General features: G+C 39.4%; 1 protein-coding gene across 1 annotated transcript in view; it reads left to right on the top strand.

Annotated features, from left to right (window-relative positions):
- nrg2b (neuregulin 2b) overlaps positions 1–22,629 on the top strand; it is a 66,643-nt gene that overhangs the window by 26,380 nt on the left and 17,634 nt on the right. The window contains 2 exon segments of the mRNA XM_036568471.1: positions 4,144–4,306; positions 8,248–8,366. Of these exon segments, the coding sequence (XP_036424364.1) occupies positions 4,144–4,306; positions 8,248–8,366 (282 nt within the window).

Raw genomic sequence — 22,629 nt, 5'->3', positions numbered from 1 at the left:
AGTATTCTATGTGTGTGTGTGTGTGTGTGCGTGTGTGCATGTGGGGACAGTTTATGACTCTCTCTCTCTCTCTCTCTCTCTTTCTCCCATCCCCCACCCCTCTCTTTAGCGTGAGTGATAAAACCATCAGAAAACGCTGATTTGAGCGAAAGCCCTCATGCACAACAGCAATGTGGTGCAGGTCCACAGCAAGACACATTCACTTTCATACGCACGTGTGCAAATGTGCACGCATACATTGCGAGAGAAAGGTGTTCCTATTATGCCTTGATTGATACAGCAGGTTTTAAAGCGCTTTTGAGCTTGTTTATGCACTCGCCATCTGTTATCCATGGATCAAGCACTCAGACTCGGATGTTTCATGATCAAGGGAAGCTATGAATAGCCTGTTTGTCTTTTAACAAAGAGACAGTGATGCTTCTTCTTCTAAAAGTTTCTATTTTGGTCGTTGTTTGGAAAGGAGCAAACTATTTTTGTTGATTTTTCCTCTCGTTTAATTTATAGTTAATTATTAGGCTCAGCTCGTTAAGGGGGCTGGAAAAGCCCATCTAGCTCATTAACTTGGGCGAAATTACTGAGCAGAGCAGCAGCAGGAGGAGATGTTCAGGGGCTTGATGTGTGTGAACAAAACTCTATTCCCACCGTGGGTGTGTGTGTATGTGGTATAGTGAGAATGCAGTTTATTTGTGTGTGTGTGTGTGTGTGTGTGTGTGTGTGTGTGTGTGTGTGTGTATGTGAGAGAGGGATCTCTGCAGATGCAGGCCTGACCTTGCAGTATGATGAGACTCAACATAGGCTTTGTCTGAGAGAGACAGAGAGAGAGAGAGAGAGAGAGAGAGAGAGAGAGAGAGAAAAATATGAGGGAGTGAGAGAGGTACAATGAGAGAGAGAGAGAGAGAGAGAGAGAGAGTAAAAGAACAGGAAGAGAGACAACAGACAGAGAAAGATTGACAGAGTGAGAGAATGAGAAAGAATGAGAGAAAAAAGAATAAAATAAAATGAGAGAGCGAGAGTAAGAGAGAACAGGGTGAGGGACAGAAACAGAGAATGGGAAGAGAGAAATAGAATAAGGCAGAGATGAGAGAACAGAGAAAGAGATGGAGTGACCGAGAGAGAACAGCTAGAGAGAAACAGAAGAGAGAGAGAGAACAGGGAGAGTGATACTGAAGTATTCTTAATAATAAAAATTCCAAGAGTAACAGAGCCTGAAGGATATGTGTGTGTGCTTGTGTGTGTGTGTGTGTGTGTGTGTTGCGCGTGTGCGCACGTGCAGATCTAAAAATGGCTACATTTGTCGTCAGCCCTGATGTTAGTCATAATAGCGCAAACAGTCATTGATGTAAGCGAGTTTTGTGATATTTTCCAAATCCTTGTCAGAATAGTTGACAAATTCTCTCCATTTCATACCCAGTCACAGAGCCTGTCACTCAGTTCTCTGCTTTTGTGAGCGATGCTTGTTTGCGCTGCAGCTGCTATTGAACTGAGTGACACATTACAAACCTCTCACATACTCCCAGTGTCTCAGCTGCTTGAATACGTTCTCCCAGATGCTTTTCTCTGAGCTGCTTCAGACTCCGACATGCACCGGAAAACCCTGACACCGACAGCAACACGCCGCCTGACAAGGCTTATTCACACTTTAACTGCTTGTGCTGTATCGAAATCTCTTCACAAGGATTTGTTAAAAGTTTAAAACGATGCCCAATTACAAAAGGGAAGTAGCAGTGTGTTGAGGGTGTATAAGTGTGTGTATGTGTGTGCAGTGTAAGAGTATTTGTGGCAATGAGGGTGCAGAGCTGGCAGCTGGAGTTGTGAAAGCTTGTTTTCGGTGAATATGATGGAATGAAGAGAGAGAAGGAGAGAAGGGGGTTGGGGATGGTTGTTGTGAAGAGGAAAGCTGTGATAGCTGGGTTCAGTCCCTCTGCAGTACAAACTGTAGGATCGTACAAAAGCAACGCCTTAGGCAGAAACATCCCTCTGTTGAGCTGTTCCTTTTAGTAAAAGTAGAGATGCGTGATATCAGTATTAGTAGATCATGTCTTTTTAAAAAATCACTGATGATGTTCAGATTTGACTGAAATTTCAAAGAGGTATTTGGTGTTTAGTTTGTCCAGAAGAGCAGACATTTAGGCAATGCAGCGATATGGGAACTATAGGCCGATGCGAACACCTATTATCTTTCATGTACATATCTTTATCTAAGATATGTACTTTTTTTTTTTTTGGATTTTTCCATGATTTGCGTCGTGCTGGGCAATGGGGGGAGAGGCGGGGCCATCCTACCCACCCAGAGAGCGAGGCCAATTGTGCTCTCTTGGACTTCCAGCCGTAATAGGGCCAACGCTTAGATGGTTGCGCTACTCAGGAGCCCTGTTTATCTAAAATGTTAAAACTGGGGCTGCATGATGTTGGAAAAAAAATGAAAAATTGCAGTATTTTTTTCTACGATATATATTGCAATGTGAAAAAATGCAATGACATGAATAGCTCTATTTGGAAAGAATTTATCATTGGGGTGATTTTGTAGAGTGAATCTACATAGAAAATAAAAATAATAATAAAAAAGCTGAAAAATTACTTTTTTATTCTGAAGACTTTTTTTGAGTGTGAACCATTCTTTCTTGAACTTTTTTGAGTGCTATACGATTATTTTCAATGCACCAAACTCAAAGGTGAGCGTTGTGACTGCTCTGCTGAAGTGACTTTGGAGGGGAAATTAGGTAGATTAATATACTGGTTGACCCACCACGACACCACTGTATTTATATTATGTGCTTCTATCAATCCAAGCTAAAGGTTGCTTACTGAAAAATAAGGGGCTCTTCTGTAAATGAAGAAGAAGGGTGGTGTCCAGAAGAGGATCCAGGATCACGAATGATTGTGATTGGTGGTTCACTGTGCATGCAGATTCTGCATGTCACTCTCTAGCAACAAACTCAGTGTATCTAAAAACCCTTAAATCGGGGTAAACTATATCAGACAGACCTCTCTTATAGATTAATTATGGAAAATAGGAATTGTTAGTTTTCTTTTTGTATCAAACACCAAAAAGTTGTAGTGTTACCTTTCCTGGTTTCTGCCTCCAGACCGGACCGTGGTCTGAGCGGCCACTACTACCCTGCTAAAAACCCATAGAAAACATTAGGTGTTTTTTGTCGGTTCCTGATGGTTTTGTAATCTAATTGCTCTGATGGAGATGTGATTCCAATATCATTAATAATCCCTAGCTGCTACACATAAATGTCTACACTTTATTCATTTCTACTGCAGTTGTAACCCTGTAGAAATTTATGTTAAAGTGATATATTTCTCCATAATGCTAATCCAGGTTAATGTAGTCCCAATTTCTATGTTTACGTATCAGCATCGACATTCCTGGTGCATTCCTCGTAAGAAGCAAACTGTTGTTCCATGGCAATGTAAAAAAAATGGGTTAAAACACTTCCTATGTGTCAGTCTTTTAGTCTGTGTATAGTATAGTGTATAGTAGCAAGTCAGTACACTTTGCCACCAATCTAGGCCAGTTCTTTACAATGAGCACAGCCACTGATTTTGTGAATGTGTGTGTATGGCAGAGAGAGAGAGAGGGAGAGAGAGAGAGAGAGTCTGTGTGCATGTGTGTGAGGATGGGAAAGATTCTTTACTCTTCTAAATACACTGTGGTTTTATTACTTTTCTCACTATTCCAAAAATATTGGTCTTGTTTCTCATCTGAGCTGTGCTGCTAGATGGATTACTCCGCCAAGGCAAACTGTGAGATGAGCCGCATTAATCTCTCACACTCTCTCCCTTTCTTCTCATCTTCCTCTCTCTCTCTCGCTCTCTCTCTCATTCTCTTTTTTTACTCTCCATCTTTCTCTCTCTTTGTCTCTCTCTCTCTCTCTCTCTCTGCTGTGTAACATTTCACCATCATGTTACATGGATCTCTTTTTTTAACATTTTTGCCTTTCCACTGTGATATTACCTCTTTCTTTTCTTTCCTCTTTTCCCCTGATGTCATCCATTTCTCTGTTACTTCTACTCAAATCTGTTCATTCTTCCCTCTTTTTCTTCTTTTTGTCTTCTGTCGTTCTCTTCACGCCTCTCCACTGCGCTCTCTCTCTCTCTCTCTCTCTCTCTCTCTCTCTCTCTCTCTCTCTGTAGCATCAGCTCCAAAAGTGAAGGCCATGCGTTCTCAGTGGGTGTGGGAGGGCGACCGTGTGACCCTGAAGTGTGAGGCCCAGGGCAACCCCAGCCCGTCCTTTCGCTGGTTCAAAGACGGCAGCGAACTCCGCAAGAGCAAAGACGTCAAGATCAAAACCAACAAGTAAGACAACTCGGAGACATGCAGCACACACACACACACAGACTTACTCATTATACACGCACTGATGTGCGCACAGATTCAAATGCACTCACTCACACACACGTACGGGTACAGAGTTATTCTTAGAATCAGAAGTATTAAAAATACATTTCCTATCAACTCCACCACAAGATTGCCCCAGTTTGTAAATATAGATATTCAGGGGAATGCAGCACTTCTCTTGTCATGGGAGACACTTTTCCTCTCTGCCTGCAAGAGGTTGAACATAGGAACAGAAATATACTGAGGTGCTCTCAGAAAGAAGGTGTTTTGGTAGCACTGTCACTTAAAAGTGTTCAATGTTTCACAAATGTGCAAACCTCAATTCCAAAAAAAAGTTGGAACAGTGTGTGAAATACTAATAAAACAGAAAGCAGTGATTAGTACATTCTGAGTAGTACATTTTGTTTCTATTAAATTGAAAATAGTACAAAAAAACAGAATATTTAATATTTTACCTTATAAACTTCATTGTTTTGTGTTTTTTTTCCAGTCCAAAAAGCTGAGGCAGGACTGTGTTGCATCAAATTTCCTTTTAACAGTACTTAAAAATTGTTTGGGGACTGAAGACACCAATTTATCCAGTTTTGAAAGCAGAATTTTTGCCATTCAACTGTATGGAGCCTTGGTTGTTGTGTTTTGTGCTTCGTTTTGTTCCACACATTGGGAGACAGTGTCTGGACTGCAGGCAGGCCAGTCTGGCACCCACACTCTCTGATTACACAGCCACGCTGTTATAACCAAAGGGCTGGGTACTGTCAGCAACTTCCAAAGTGGATTTATAAACCACTGCTTTCTGTTTCTGTCTTTCTGTTTTATACTATTTCACATACTGATCTAACTGTTTTGGAATTGAGGTTTGTATTTGAGTTTTGCTTGAACTAGTGTCTCCTAATTATTATCCAGACTATACATCTCTTTCAGCTCAGCTGATTAACAACCACTTCATGAGCTGAATCAACACTACAGTGATTCGATACTCCAAGACCAGGAACACTCAAGAATGCTGGTTTTGGCGTTTGGTTTTAGTGGTTTGTAACAAATGAGTTTGTTTGCAAAAAACAATAAACTGAAGTAGAACCCGATAAATCCTTTCAGTGAATCAGCGCGCAGTATTCGGGTCAGGTGACACAAGACTGCCACAAATTGTTTTAGGCAGAATCTCAAATGGCTCTCTTCTCAATACAAAGTGCAGCACGTAGGTCTTAAAATAATGTCTACTGCATCTGAACAGAGCACAGTGTGTCTAACAAAGAACCACCGAGGACTCAGCTATGTGTGCACAATTCATACTGGACATAAAGTTCAATATTTGAGTGTGAAAGACAAAATTTCAAAACTCACATAGTGCACTATATAGGGAGCAGTGAGGCATTTGAGTTTGAGCCTTAGGGTTTTTTAGTTTAATTTTGCAAGTTACCTGTATTTTGTTGAGTGATTTCTGCTTAATCAAAACAACTCAATTGCAGTTTGGAATGTGCAATAAAAAATGAAAATACATTAAATGTATTAAAATGGAGATATCAGTTTTTGCAAATTAACTGCAAATACTTCCTCAAACCTAACAATATTGTGATTGTTTTAAACTGAACATAGTGCTCAGTGATTGTTTGGCAGTTCAAATTTGTAAAAGGTTTAGAATTTTAAAAATTTACTAGTTAAAAGTGCCAAACAGTACACCGTTCATTAGGAGACAAATCCCTTCCATAAGGGCATTGTGATGCCTGAGTCTGAGGGTGGTGATTCAATTGCATCGATTTTGGAATCTTTTAATTAATTAGAATTGATTATCATAAAATTGAATTAAGTTTGCATACATGTTTCTGTCCTAAATAAAACCCTTAAGCTATTTTTATACAAAAATGAAATTTTACTGTTTTTATATTATATTTATTGTGTATATAGTGTATATAGTTCCTCAAATAATTTAATTTAAAAAAAGTAAACTTGAATAGAAAAACATAATTAAAAACAACATTAAAAACATAATTAAAACATGATTAAAACAATGAATTTAAAAGAGAGAATCATTAAATTAAATTAGAAACTAAATTAGGAATAAATTAAAAATTAAAAGTTAGATTAGGAAAAAAAGGCATTGAATCATTTCCTAAATACCTACATTTTAATAATAATCTTGATCTGCACCCTGTATATTATGAGATGTCCGATGGAAAGTACTCACTCAATCAATTAATGAAGATCTCTGTGTTTTAACTGTGAGATGGGGGGAGTTCCCCTCTCTGGTAACGTAGGGTGATATTTCTGAGTGTGTTCACTGAAGAGAGCAATGTTTAACATGCCTCTCTCTCTTTTTGCCACTCCACTGGAGAAAGTGCTGATGTGCAGGTTTCTACGTGAACCAGATCACTCTAACAGGATTGCCTGTTCACTGCTCTCTTGTGTAATATGCGAGGATGTGTGTGTGTGTGTGTGTACACCTGAAGCCATAGTGCAGACATATACACGCACACACTTTCTGATGAAGTGAGAGTGAGAGCAGAGTGACGTGGGAGAGTGGAATGTCGTAGTAGAGGTTATATGGGGCCAGTGTTTAACAGGGCAGGAGATTTACTGTAGTCAGTGCGATCATACTCTCCGCACAGCTTTCCGTCAAGCTCTTTAAAACTCCCAATGCCACTGATGATTCGTCCACATGCAGCCCCCCAGGGGGAGAACACTGTTATAATATGAACATCAGCCTGAAACTTTCATTGCCTGAGTGCTAGAACAGACACTGGAACACGCTCTCCGTCTAATCTTACAGAGTGGTAATGCATTAGTCCATAGCTCGTGTAGATTTATGAGCATATAGTGAAACAATAATGATATACACAAGGCCATACGTCTTTGTTAAAAAGCTGAAGTGAGTGAACAGAAAAACCTGCTGTTGTGCAACACCATAGATTGAGCTGGATGAGTATAATGTAAGAGAAATCATCTTTTTTTCATCTTAAATTCAAGGTCTTTACATTCTGCTGAGCTGGATTGAGTTTTTCTCATACAGAGCTGAGTAGTCTTACATATTGATGATGGTTACAGTGCAGATAGTGTTGTGACTAAAGTGCATGACCTTAATTTAAGATAAAAGATACTTTGTGAAAACAAGCATCCAAATGTGTAAAAAACAACATACGGTACAGCTCAGGACACTTTCATTAAGTTTCAACTTATAAAACAACAAATGATTATCAGTTTCATTCTTACAGTAGCATTAGACAAAAAACAAGAAAACAAGATGGCCCAGATAAAAATGATAATAGTTACTCACAGCATCAAAACTAAGAAGGCTCTTAGTATTGAATGAGAAATGGTTAAGTTCTGTTTTTTACTTGGAAATAAGCATCTTATCTTGGCAAATTTAAGCACAATGTGTTACTTCATTGAGATCTTTATAAAACACAAGAGGAGACGTGAGATTTTTTTCTCAAGAAAAATATCCGAGCAGCAGGAAAGAGTTTTGTTCATCTTTTCATCTGATCTAATTGTTACGTAGGAGAAACAGCAGAGATATGAAGGAGATCTCTTTTTGATTGTTCTTTGCTATGGGTAAGAAAAATTAACACCAAATTAAGATTTTTATTATTTTTTTTAATTGTGTGTGATGGTTAAAACAGCACGGGTTTGGTTCCACTTCTCATTGATGCTCCCCTGCCATGGCATGAATCTGTATGGAATTATTATACTCTGCAACTGATTTAAATGAATTTAGCGTATTCATTAGCTGAACCAAATGCTGGATTGTAACTACAAATACCAATATTGCCATGAAAAAGTGTAGTTGGATGGAGGTTGTTGTTGTTGAGTTGACAATGGAGGTCCACCACTTGCTATCTTACCAGAAGTAAAGCATTCACTGACAGGCTTGCCAATGTTTCTTCACCTCTTGTCCTCCCATGCAGGAAAAACTCAAAGATTCAGATCAGCCGAGTGAGACTGGAAGATTCTGGGAACTATACGTGCGTGGCTGAAAACTCGCTGGGCAAGGAGAACTCCACCAGCTACATCAACGTCCAAAGCAGTAAGAGCAGAACCCTTATCCAGTCGAACCCTCCCACTAGGGGCTTGACTGATTCAAGCATTATTGGGGTTGTTGACTATTCTTAAAGCATCTGAGTGGAAAAGAATGTCTGTATGTCACGTCTTCCCATAAAAGTGTGGATATCTAAGCTAATGAGAATGACTTTGTTGTACTGGTAGATTAGAGTTAGCTTGTGAGTTTGCTGTTTGCAGTTTGTAGGTTATGTTATAACTGTAGCCTTGACGCTTTATCCTGGGGCCTACTGTTTAGCGTTCCTGCCTCTCAGTCCAGAGATGCCTGGCTTGTGCAGATTTATGAGCGTATAGTTAGCCAATAACGATATACACAAGGCCGTACAGCTTTGTTAAAAAGCTAAAGTGAGACTTGCTGTTGTGCAACCCTACAGTTTGAGCTGGATGAGTGTAATGAAATATACTTTCTACTTTCTACTTAATATGCCTTAAATCCCACAGTCTTTACATTCAGCTAAATGGCTTGTGCAGAGTATTTCTCATATGAAGCTGAGTGAATGATCTTAAGTAGTGTTTGGTACTTGGAGCCATTCTGGGCACTGATGTGGGTTACAGTGCTAGCTTGTACATTTGGTGTTTAGAGTGTGTAGTAGGGGTATAAAAATGCCTTAATGCATCATGATACATTGAGCTGAAAGTGGTGATTTTGAAATGTTTTAATCAATTATAATATAATTGATTATAATAATATTCAGTAAAGCATGTGCAGATTTTGGCCAAAAGTTCTTGGCCTGTTTTCAAAAGTAAAAAGTATGACTTTACTGTCTAAGTAATCAGATCAAATTGTGAAACACTACTAGTACACTGTATGTCTAAAAGGATCCAGTCCTCCCTTCTAAATAGTGAATTCAGCTACTTTAAGATACACTCATTGCTGACACAGGGGTTAAATTGATCGTTGGCAAAATAATGATTGGCACGCTTCTCGATCAGCCATGATCACCTCAGTGTGCAACTTCCTCTATCAAGTAAAGGGAAAATTCTCCTAACAAACTTGTGTGCAGTGAGAACGGTGGTAGCTGTAAGTTAGTCAGATTTATTTGACTAAGAAGTGGTGGAAAGGTTTCATCTGGGGGGTGATGTTTTTATTTCATTCCTGAAGCTGAAGAAGTTTGTCAATGTGCAAGACTTACATTTCAATGGCAAACTATTAACAGGCAAACAAATGCTGGCTCTAAGATAAACTAAACTTTATCAGGGATATTGTATTTGCTAAAAATAATTTAATATGAAATCTACTAACAAATACTGCCACAGAAAAGTGTTAAGATCACTTACTTAACCATGTAGCCTTTCTTAAATTAGTTTCTGACAGTTAGCTTGACAGATTAGCGCAGATTACTCAGTTCAAATCTCTTCTTTATAGGAAAACCTGCTGCCGCTAAGTGACTAAATGATTTCTCTGGTTTGATTTTTTGTTTGCTTTAAATTCATATATTGTCAGTTCTCAAACATGTATGTCTGCACCAAACATCTTGTACAGCCAGTTTAATGGTTAATGTTTAATGTTTAATGTTTCAAATGTACTCTGTGCTTCTAAAAGCCTGTTTACATCTTGCATTGACCTGTGTTTTGTGTACAGTTCATACCTGGATGTACTTAGTCTGGATTCCATTTACGCTTTTCATTAAAATACTTGTGTGGTCTCTAGTTTGACCACACAAGATAGTAAACATGATGATGAACAAACCACATGCTGATGCAAGGTGTAAACAGACCCTAAATTTTCTTTGTGCCACTTTACTTTTTAGTTAGTACAGTGCTGTTAGTACGGTGTTACAGATGCTACCAGATGGTCTGAGCTGAAAATTTGACAGCAACAGTCACTAAAGGCCTCAGCGTACTTCTTGCAAAAACAAAATTCTCGAGGCTTATGCAAAGCCAAAATCGCCTTCGCGATTAGTACTAGTTAGTACTAGCGAATAATCGGCTCAACATCTTACATTTAGGAGATATTCATTGTTTATTTAACACATGCGCATTTCACAGTGAAATATTAGTGTGTCTGCCAAAGCCGAAGCTCCTCAAAGTCGTGCATCTTTGTTTCATGGAACGCCTCTTTTTACCGACCAATCAGAGGCTTTGTCGCGTACCGTCTTCGTCTGCAGAGTTCGCCCAGCTGCCATGTGCGCAACACAGCGAACGAAGCCCCCACACGACGTCTGCGGTTGTTAGTTTTCTCCGCAATTACGTCATATTGTTCGCTGAAGGCAGTCTCCGCAATAAGTCTGCTGAGGCCTCAATGGTGGCAAGTCCTGCTTACCTTAGTTACGGTCTTTTTCATTATTTTGATGGGTATTTGATCTTTGGCCATTTAACCATTCATTGCAGACTAATGATCGGTCAAAAAAGTTTCAAAATAAGCATCCCTAGTAACATTTAGAAATGTGCGTGGTATGATATTGAAGCCCAAACCCGCTACTGTACTCGAGGCCCAAGTGGTGCTGCAGAATCTGAAACCTGAACCCTTGCAAGCACTAACAGGAATGGATTATCACAGTTTTACAGTGCTTTGCTGTGTTACTAAGCGCTTGAGTTGTTCGACGGAAAACGCTGTGCTTGGATAAAGTGTTGTTTTTCACATCTGTAATACTTATTTATTATCAATATATTTTTGTGGAATTGCTGACTGTACCTGGCACAGAACAGCATCCATCCTCCTCTGATCAACTGATAGCCCAGATGCTCTCAAGTTCCTCTTGTTACTGCTACTACTGCAGAAATGCTTGACACACTTTGGGCAAGCTTTACAAGCAAGGAGAACGATCCACTGTGACCTTTCCACCAAACTACCATGTCCTTCTCATCTTCCATGATTTCATTCAGAGGCATGTTCAGCGGCTCCCAAAGCTCTGGAGCTATTCTGAATGCAGCTAATGACACGAGAGAGAGAGAGGGAGAGAGAGAGAGAGAGAGAGGTCTCACTTTATTTGGACAGTCCACTATAGTCCCCTATAGATTATCCACGTTGAAACTGAGTTGATTCTAAACAGTGGTGGGGATAGGGTTAGGATTTGGACCAGGGTTAGGGCTAGGACCAGGGTGAGGGTTGGGTTTAGGTTAAGGGTTTGGGTTGAGTTTAAGGTTAGGGTTAGGACTAGAGCCAGGTTGAGATTTGATATTTAGTTGAATGTAACTTGAAAGTAAATTAAGTATCTACAGAGAATCTAAAGTGGACTATCCAAGTAAAGTGTTACCTAAAATGCATGAGTGTGTGTGAAATTTACTGCAGAAAAAAATGCTCATTAGAAAACAAACCAAAGCCTGATGTTGCACATGAAAAACCCCATATTTTGTCAGGCTTGGGGTTTGAGTTGGGTAGCAGACCTCTAGTTACACCCTTAGGCTCTCACTCCAAGTTTCTGAGTTTTGTCTGAGTTTTTCTCTGCTTGAACTGTGGTGCAGTAGAACTGGAACTGGTGTTCTCTGGAGTGATGGAGCTTCATCCAGTACTTTTGGATGAGTTACTGATCTGGAAATAATCCTCCAACATCAATACCTGACCTCAGTAATGCTCTTGTGGCTGAATGCAATCAAATTCTCACTCTCAGTAATGTTTCAACATCTAGTGTAAAGCCTTCCCAGAAGAGCAGAGGCTGTTAGTGCAGCTAAGGAGGGACAAACATCATATTAATACTTTTAATTTCAGAAGAAATATTGGATGAGCAAATGTTCCACAAACTGTTAGACATATAGTGCATGTAGTTCATGTCTATAAACACCGAATTCCTGAGGCTCCGTGAACCCTGTGCCTGCAGTCTGCTGGTTAGTGTGCCTGCCTCTCAGGCCAGAGATCAATGGAGATCGATCGGACGAGGCTGGTTACAGCACAGATGCAGCAGACAGCACCGGGCCGCCAAACGACAGCAAGGAAAAAGAACTGTGGGAAACGAAATATAGAGCTGAAACTGCGTTAGGTGTTGAACAGGCGATGGAGACGAATATTGGAATTAAGGGGAAAAAGACAAATGGAGAGGGAGAGGAAGAAAGGGAGGGAAATACAGAGAAAGAGAGGGCGTTGACTATGGGAACATGTCACCTAGTATCCGTCCACTTTCTGATGGATATTCATGTGGAACTGTTGTGCACTGTCAGTGTGATTGTGATCCCTCTGCTATTGGCTGCCTCTCAGTTTGGAGATGATACAGTAGAAGCTTCAGAAAAACAAAAAAATTACTTGCTACATGTTTTTCCATTCTCTCTCTCTTCTATCGCTCTCCCTCTCGATCTCTGTTTCTCTCCTCTCTCACTGTTTCTCTCTTCTCTGCTCTTTCTCTCTCTCTCCCTCTCTCTCTCTCCCTCTCTCTCTGCTCTCTCTCTCTCTCTGGGCCTGTAGCCTCTTTACTTCTCTTTTTATCTCTCTGTCTAACTTCTCTCCTCTTCTTACCCTCCCTCGTTTTTATCTCCACTGCTCTAATTTATGTTTTTCTCTTTTTAATGATGCTGGTGTGTTTTATAATCATATTGTGGTTTGGTCTTTACATTTCATTTCTTTTTCTTGTGTGTGTGTGTTTTTCTATCTTACGTTTTTTTACGTGGGCTAACACTGCTTTAATTGAGTTAATGTATAGAGCAACTCTCTTTCTGCTATAGCCACACTGCACTAGTCCTACGTCTCAGTGTTGCCTCATCTCTCTGGAGCCTCCCTGATTTCTAGATGTGTGTGTGTGTGTTGCTGCACTCTGCTGTGATTGCAGAAGTGGTCAGTCATGGTCCATTGTTCTTAGAGGACTACCCTTGATTCAGAATCTTGTGTCCCCTCTTAGTTTCTCTCTTATTTGTTCTTCTATCCAGCTTTCCATTTTCAGTGGCATCAGGCAGAGAATGATGGAGCTGACAAATGGTAAGAACATAGTGCCTTTACATGCTAAGGCTGATCTTTAGAGAAAGAGATAGAAAGTGTGTGTGTGTGTGTGTGTGTGTGTGATGTATAGAGCAAGAAGACTCTCTTCCACTCTAAGGGGTAATTGGGGTCATTAATAATGTGAGCTCTGCTCTGCAGTTTAGTCCATTGCTAAAGGTTAAAACTGTGTGCATGAGTGTGAGTGTGCTTGAGAGAAAGCGAGGGAGAGAGAGAGAGAGAGAGAGAGAAAGAGAGGGAGGGATGGCTGGGATGGTTCTTAGTGCCTAATGAAGATAAACAGTGTCATTTTGGCACATTCTGCACTCTAGGAGCAGACAGCATTTTAGGCCATAACTGTGCAGATATCCAGCTATATATAACAACACAGACACCAACACAGCACAGACAGAGAGAGAGAGAGAGAGAGAGAGAACGAGTGGGTAAAGGCTAGAGAGCAGGGGTGTCCAAACTTTTTGTCAAAGTGTAGTGTTTGTCGTAGGCAGAGGGGAGGGGTGGGCAATATGATGATATTTATGAGTATATTGTATATATTATCGGTACTGACCAATTGCATTTTTGTTAGTTAGCACTGTTTTATTGGATTTAGTGCAGTATGTCACATGTCTAATAAAATAATTATATTCATTTTTTTTAGATTGGTTTTTATTGAATACGGTGCTATTGATGCTTTTTCTCTGTTCCAACTTAACAAACCTCAGTAAAATTAACTATATAAATATAGACATTTTTATTATAAAATATATGTTATTACTAAAAGTACTCCAGAAAACACAATTTTGTGCCCTATAGGGGTATGCTACTGTGGCATGCAGCCATGACAAGTTGCCATGGTGACAATGTCACGAGCGGAAAAGGTTGATTATTGGAGAACAGCTTTAGCAGTGTTGATTGTTTATTTAAGGTGGGAAAGACAGGACGATGCTCTAAACCAGGGGTGTCAAACTCAATCACTAAATGGGCCGTATTAAGAAATCTCAGCAGATCTGTGGGCCAGCTGTGTTTTTATTTCATTTTCCCATGAACTGAACGGGCCATTGTTTATTCAAAATGTGCTGAAAACTACAACAGCGAAATAGGCATTTAATACTTGTTCAAATTGAATTCTAAATAAAAATAAATTGTTTTAGGGAGTTTTCTTAAAACTGCCTATGTGCTTGAACTAGAAACCAGGCACCTTTTCTTTTTGGGTAACTGTTGGCCCATAGATTGTTGCTGGGGGAAAATGGAGTGTGGAGGGGGAAAATGGAAAATGAGTGCACACTATGTTGCAGTGCATGCAGGGGACTGTAGTGGGTGAAACAGGCTAATAAGAATAGAAAATTAAAATAATTTTGCAGGCTGAATAGGACTGTGTCAGGGTCCTGACTTGGCCAACGGGCCTTGTGTTTGACACATGGGCCTTGAACTATTTTTAATTTTTGGTTAGAGTACTGGGTATGTCTGGACCACAAAAATAAGCTATTCGGATCAACATCTGGTTCATTTCTCAGCCGCAATCGATGGCAAAAATTGGGAAAATTGACCTCTTGATGGAACGTTCTGCTGACCGCTGCTGCCATTGCCGCTGGCGGCAGCAAAAATTTCTGTCATTGTTCCATTAAAAACAATGGAATGTTAAGTCTGTCATTGTCTGCTTGCTGCCAATATGTAAAGCACAGCATTAAGAAGTTGTAAAAAAAAATGCATTCTCTCAACTTTTTGATGGGCCAAATCAAATGTCTTGGCAGGCCAGCTATAGACGGTCACTAGAGCAGAGCTTTGCAGAATTGTAGTGCATTGGGGCTGTGCATGTGTGTTTGTATGTGTATGTAGGTTTGTGCACTACTTAGAATAGGAAATCAGCTGCCACAATACAGCGACCTTGAGGACAGGTCATTTAGGAGGCGTGCGTGTGTGTGATGTGATGTGAGACGCAGATGGGCTTTGAATGCTGAGTTCTCTCACTGCTACAGGCATGCCAAGGGTCTGTCAGAAATATGAGCCAAATAATCTTAATGTGAAAGACACACACACACACACACACACTTGTACTCACACGTATACACAAATCTGTCTAAGCGCATTTCTGCAGCGCCTCAGCATTTCAAATCTGTCATCTGCAATCTCCATACAACCTACAGTACAACCAGCAATCTGCTGCTCACACTTCATAAAAATGACCTAAGGGCTACAACACACACACACACCCTCGCTCTCTCTTTCACACACATACGCACACACAAATTTGTTTTTATGCTTCATCTGCCTCTTCTCTCTCACTCTGTTAGGATTTTGTACCCACATTTTCTCTTTAGACCAGTGAACCAGTGAGCAGTAAATGGAATGAAACTGATGCCTGTGTATTGCATCAGGCTCATACTGCACACACACAAACACACAAGGGTGGCACTATAAGTACACACACACTAGGGCTGTACAGTGTGATAGGTTTGCTTCCATTTGTTATAAAAAAATATTATGTGCAAAGATATGTATTAATGCTCTCTTTTGCATTACTATTACTGAGTTGTTTTTTTTTGTAAAGTACTTCATGTAGAAGACAGTGAGGTCCCCCAGTATCTGACAGTACATGAATTAGCCCTAGTTTTACCTTTAGCCTTAGCTTGAGGTGTAACGATACACTCAGCCCACAAATAAATTCGTATTACTATGCTGGGTTCACGATTCTATATTCTTTGAACAATCTTAAATTGAAATTAAAAATTACTAACAAATCTAGAGCTGGGAGAGTGGAGGAGCGTGCCATTTGACATGAACGTGCTGGAGTGGGTTTGTTCTGGTTGTTTGCATATTGAACTGGAATAGCATAATTAAGGAAATGCATTATCCCATCTCCATGATACACAATTTTTTATTTTTACATTATAGCATCACAGTGCATTGTTACACTTCTAGCTTTAGCCCCTTCTCAAGAGCCAGCGTCCTCATCCAACACCAAAACCTATCACGATCAGGCCAATATTAGCAGAAAATGCTGAATCAGGTGTCAGAGAGAAAAAAAGAAAGCCCACAGAACCAACCCACAATTTTTATTGTTTTAGTATATTTTATTAGTTATTTATGCATCTGTAAATAGTGTACGACAATACTTTGCTCCTGTTAATTTTGCTCGTTTTCCTCTTTACTGTACTTTGTATTGCTGCAATAGAAAAATTTTCCTCTGGGATTAATAAAGTGATCTATCAATCACCCTGTTTGATTCTGTAACAAATATGGCCTAAAAAAACGCACTTACACTTACATTGTGTCTTGTCTAAGCCTCACATGAATAACTGAAATACTTGAGTATTCATTTGTTAGATTGGTGTCCATTTCTTTATTCACTATTCTGTTTTCTTAGGCCACAAAAATTGTAGCCTAAACTGCAGTACATTTCACCAAAGACACTAAGATAGAACTGTTATTGTTAAAACATAGAAAATGTTACAATATATGTATTATAGCTGGTTTGGTTGAACGCATTATAAATTTATGCCCAGTATCCACATCACCTCATCGCTTTTCATGTGGCCATTGACATTAAAAGAACAAAGATGTCTGAGAAATCACAGGAGGAGCACATTTCTTATTGTATTCTTGCGTATAGCGCTTTGTGCTTTTGTCACTATTACTAAGTGCTATGTAAATAGAGATTTATTATTTATTATTATTACTTTAAATCACCAGGCAAGAAAAATGCTCAGTGTAAAATTTGCAATCAGAGGTTGGTATATGGTGGAGACATGAGTTGAACAATGAATTCAGAGTACATCTCTCCCCTTCTTGTCCAGCCTGTATCTTTCACATTCTTCCCTGTATCTTGAAAGACTTTTTGTTTATACCTCCCTCCCTCTGCACGAACCCCTTCTCCACCCTTCTCTCTCTCTCTCTCTCTCTCTCTCTCTCTCTCTCTCCCTCTCTCTCTCTCTCTTTCTCTCTCTCCCCTTCCTTCCCACCCTTTATCTCTCTGTCAATCACTTTTTCCTTCCACTTGTCCTTCCTCACTCCATTATTCCTTTTTCCATTCCTCTCCTTTCATCCCCTCTGTGTGCCCTCTACTCTCTGTGCCCTTGTGGCGTACTCTCAGAGTGGACATGACTTTAAAAGGCCGCTAAGCAGCCAGTGAGAGTAACCACTGCTATCAGAACAAAACCTTGTATCTCCATTTTTGTCATATTTCAGTTTTTGAAATAATTTAGAAATGCTTGTTGGCCTTTACATTGTGTGTAAATTTCATGATGAATTGACCAAAAGAAATGGCCCAAAGTATTTTTTTTTGAAAGTCTGAGACTTTTATTAATGTTATTTTTGCATAATTTATTAAATATCTGTTATCTATTATACCTATTAAAATCTATTCTAACTTTCCGTAATCAGTGCAGATGAATTACCACCTTCAGTACATCTGTACATCATCCATCAGTGCATCTTTACACCCCTAGTCTCCAGTCTGTGGATGGTCGCCTGCATCAACCGCTATAGTGACTTGTGGTCCTCCTAGGCTGCGAACCCTCTCGCACTCTTTTCCTTTCTCTCTCTGTCTGTCTCTCTCTCTGTCTCTGGGTGTGAGTCATGGCTGTCCTGCCTGTCCCCATCCATCCATCAGTAGAGAGATGCAGCTAATGGAGCTAATGTACGCTGGAGAGAGAAGCGGGCTGTGCACCAGACAGCATATGTACAGGCAGGCGGAGATGACTCTATCCCGCAGTGGAAATTTGAGCCGATTAAGCTTCTTGCATTGTTATTATCTTCCTGGTTTTGCTTACATAGGATCCTGTTTTTATGTCGAATGTGGTTTTGAAGTTAAGGCGGAGACACGGACATCTGCTCTTACAGCCATGTGCTCTCTGGATACTGATATTAGGCCGAGGATGAGCAGTGCTCTCACACTCCCTTTCTACCATTCTCTGTTTGAACAGTGCTTGACCTTTAGCAGAGAGATGTTATTGTAAGACAGAAGGCAAGACTCTCTCTCTCTCTCTCTCTCTCTCTCTCTCTCTCTCTCTCTCTCTCTCTCTCTCTGGCATACAGTGCAGTGTGTGTAGTGGTGTGTGTTGATGTATTCATTAGCTCATTAGACTGAGATTGTTCTGTCTCTCTTCTCATGCTCGTCCGGCTCAGTGCTGTACTCGCGGCCCTGCTCTGCTGAGACACACCTGCCAATCACACCTGCTGCTTCATTTATTCATGAAGCTCTTCCACGTGCGTGCTCATTCTCACACACAAAGAAATGTACACTGACATGCACACACAAATTAGGGATTAATTTTAATGTTCGAGAATGCGTAAGAGTTCACGAATATGTTTCCATTTGACGGGAAAAGAACGGAAAAAAGAAAAAGCATATTTCAGCTGAGATTATTCTATTATAGCTGTGGCTTAGCATTTTAGGTGAGAGCACTGGTGATGCACAAAAATTTGCCATCACGCAGAGGAATAGATTTCAGATCATGTTTTATTATTCAAGAATAGCCAAGGGAAACTGGTAGGGTAACTGTATTGGGTAACATAACGGAGACTCAGATATGCTAATGAGCTAAAACACAGATAACCAGTACAACACTGGGTGCTGGTTTCCTCTTCATTAAACAATATACCAGCTTGTTTATGGATCTAACCTTAGCCTAGCCTGTTTAGTGTTAAAAGCTGCGCTATCTCTGCCTTCTCAGTCACGTTCGTAACAACATGTCCTTGGTAGTGTAACATAACATACTTACTTGCAAGCACAAGCAAAACTTTTTACAGTTTCATTAAGACATCATATCAGCATTTCACTGAAATGTTGGACTGTTTATTTACTCTCTCTTTTCATAATGAAACACAACGAACGAATACCCAAAAATGATTTCAGTATTTGAATACTGGCACCTCAAACGGTTAACCGAGTATTCAGGTGCAAATACACACACACACACAAATGAACAAACAACTCCAAAACACATACACACACACTGCAGGCAGAGTTCCCAGCAGCACCTGTGTGTAGGAGGAGGTAGTTCACTGTGAGCAGCTGTATCTGGAGATGCAGTCAGTTATATTAATACTAAACCCTTCAGAGATTACACTAATGCACTTTCAGCCTGCAAGATTCTCTCTCACACACACAAACACACACACACACTCTCCATCTGCAGAGTCAGCCTCCTGAAGGTAGTGACAGTTAGACAGCTTGTGCAGTTTGAGTGCTTGTGCAGTGCACTACCAAACTTTACTTTTTCAGCACTGTTGTTTGTGCCCTTCTTGAACCTGTCTGGGTGTGTACATCATATTAAAGGCCAGTTCTGCTTCTTGAAGCCTTGTGTGGACAGCCTGGGTGAGCATAGCTTCTGGAGCTAATTCTAGAACCAGATTTACTACACAAGTTGTGGTTTCAGGAATATAATCTAGTGAATGGAGGAACACAGCCTTTTGAAGCTTTAACCAGTTGAACCAAACACTGAGTGTATTTACATGCACTCAGGAATCTGATCATAATTGGATTTCTGCAGTATTCATTTTGTTTATTTAAATGGTCATGTAAACAGCATACTCTGATTTTTTAGATCGGAGTAAGGTCTATAAATCTGATTAAGAATCCGATAAACAGAGCTGGATTTTAGCTCAGTAATCAGATTTCTTAGTGCATGTAAACTCTTACTCGGATTTCTTTCAGACTTCTCAGTCTGCGAGTGTGCGAAAATAGATACTGGATGTGTGATACTGGAAATAAGCAAGCAGTGTTAAAGGTTAAAAGTAACCTTTATATAGTTACATTTTGATCGTTTTCTCTATTTCAGAAGTATAGGTTATATACACTGTTCTGTATTGAATCAAATTAACTTTTTCATTTGTCATTCATTGTAGTTTACTAGATTTTCTAATAAATAAAGGCACATCTGGATATCTGCAGAAAACTGGGAATCACTAACTGGTGATCAGCCCAGATTATTTCAGCAAGTCCATTAGTATGAACCTAAGTTAAGACAAATAATATAGATAGTTGGTTTATTAGTGAGATGAGTTTACTTTGGCCAACCATCAAAGCTTCAAAACATTTCAAAATTATGTTAGAAATATTGTAAGGCAAGAAAGCTTTATTTGCTGAAATCACTTGCCATAAATAAGCGTCTCAAAGCACTGTTTCGACAAAGCAGTGTCACGTTTGAACATGTTATGTATGTTACGTTTTGAACTGCTGTTTCGTTTACGTCCATCACTAGAGTGGTCAAAGCATCTTAGCAGTACTAACGCTTCTGAGTACTGATTAGCACATGCTAGATGCTGCAGGAATGCAGGCCATTAATGCTTTTGAAAGGGTTGTTTATACTCTGGGCCTCTGTAGTTACAGTCTAGTGTGTGAGAGCTCTTTTCAGTCCTTTAGATCCAGCAGGATGCAGCAGAAACAAACAGTGTAATGTGATCTCTTGGGAATAGTCAGAACTGCTGATGTGGCTTCATCATAGGCAGTTCATGTTTAGTGTTACTCCATGCCTATGAAAAATGTAACTGTGAACTAGTTTAGGGGGGCTATTGCTTGTCAGGCAACGTGCTGTCTGGCAACCCTGTGTAGGCCTGGGATGTGGGCAGTGTAGTGGTTGGTGGAACATCAGGGAGCTGGATAAGCCTCCAGGGTTTCTGTTGGTTGAATTGGTGGATGAAGCAGGAGCGTTTGAGTTTTTCCTATTTGAGAGGCTACAGTTTAAAGTTTCCATTGGTGTTAAACAAACCATTTCATTTATCCATGATTTGTAGTCTGTTTAATTCACATCAGTTAATGAGGTCACTAGAATAAACTGTCATAGGCATCATGAGTTAAATGGATTGATTAATAGTTGGTCATGGAGAAGCCAAACTATACTCCCCCTTTATAATTATATTATAGTGTCCTTCTATATATATATTATAGTGTCCTTCTCGACTTGCTCTCGCCATTTCTTCCTGAGGGAATCCCCAGTGACATCTTGAGGGCTATTCTATTACAGTATTAGCTTAAGTAAATTGTGATAGATGACCATTTGGAGGGACAAGGGATCAATTCAACAAAAAAAAAACCTTGTAAAAAGATGTTTTTTCACGGTCAAAATGCTGTAAATTTTGCAGGATCTTTTTCAGTGAATATTGAGAAATACAGGTGAAATATAAAAAAAGAGTCGTCCTTTGAAAAAAGTTTTTTTTTTTTTTGCTTTTCTACATTACTTACAAATCTCATATATAGGTCATCAATGTATTGCCTAAAAATTTGACAAATTTCCCTAATAAATCATAATTGCTAAAATTAAATATGATTATTTATTATCATAAATATAAATTAATATTAATATAAATTAATATTAATTCTTGAGTTTTACAGATGACAGTCAATCCATTAAAAGCAAAGCCAGTTCCTGCACTTTCATTGAATATTACAGTGTATTGCTGAAGTAATACATCTTTTTTTTGTAATTGTCATGTGTTTATATACAGCCGCAATAAATATGCACAACTGTTGGATTATAAAACATCTTAAGACTTTATAATTCATATGAGTAAATGCTTATTTTAATGTCAATTTGCAGAAATATCTGGCAAAACAACTGTCAGTATCATTCACAGAAATGGTAAAATACTGTTTTTGTCAGAATACAGATAACTATAAATATGTGGATTTTTAGGCTCCTAAGAGGCTCAAGTGTCTAATGTTTTTCACCATCATCGAGAGCTCAACCCAGCTATCCCTAATCAGGAGTCCAGGGGACTTTAACTGGCCTGCACTCTCTGGCTATTAAAATTTCTTGAATAGACATTTTAACATTTTGTAACAGTTTCACTGTAAATATATTTAAATATGAACTGTTATCTAAATGTTTACTACCAGCAACTTTATTTTAACTTTTTACTTTTTACAACTTTTTTTGCTGTTTCCTCTAACATTGTACCAAAACTGTAATTTGCTGTGTGCAAATTGGGATTTATGTAGGAAACCACTCCATCTTTTAGATAACTTCTGTATGTGACAGCTAGTTCGCAAGCTAAGGACCACAACTAGCAACAAAAAAGAAGGCCAGCACACTATGGTTCATTCAAAATGTGAAATTATGCCAGACAAAGTTCATGTATGTTAAACATATCACTGCTGTCAGAACAAAACCTCATATCTCCAAAATGGTAACTTTACAGAAGAAGGAAAAACATTTAAACAATTAAAATGGAGATACGAGGTTTCGTTCCGACAGCAGCGGTATAAAAAAAACTAACTAATTAGCTAACTGAAGCTAGCCAGGAACCAAAGGCTAGTGTGTTCTTATTTAAAAACCTGCTCCTCATTGTCCCCTCCTCCCCTGCAAGTGGCCACGTATGTAACGTGGGTGCTATGCACTTCCAAGTCATGAGGTGAAGTCAATGAGGAATGTTAAAGATATCACTAAAGTGC

Source organism: Colossoma macropomum, unplaced genomic scaffold (assembly GCF_904425465.1).
Source record: "Colossoma macropomum unplaced genomic scaffold, Colossoma_macropomum, whole genome shotgun sequence".
In the NCBI taxonomy this organism is placed as follows: Eukaryota; Metazoa; Chordata; class Actinopteri; order Characiformes; family Serrasalmidae; genus Colossoma; species Colossoma macropomum.
This window is presented reverse-complemented; position numbering and strand designations above follow the sequence as displayed.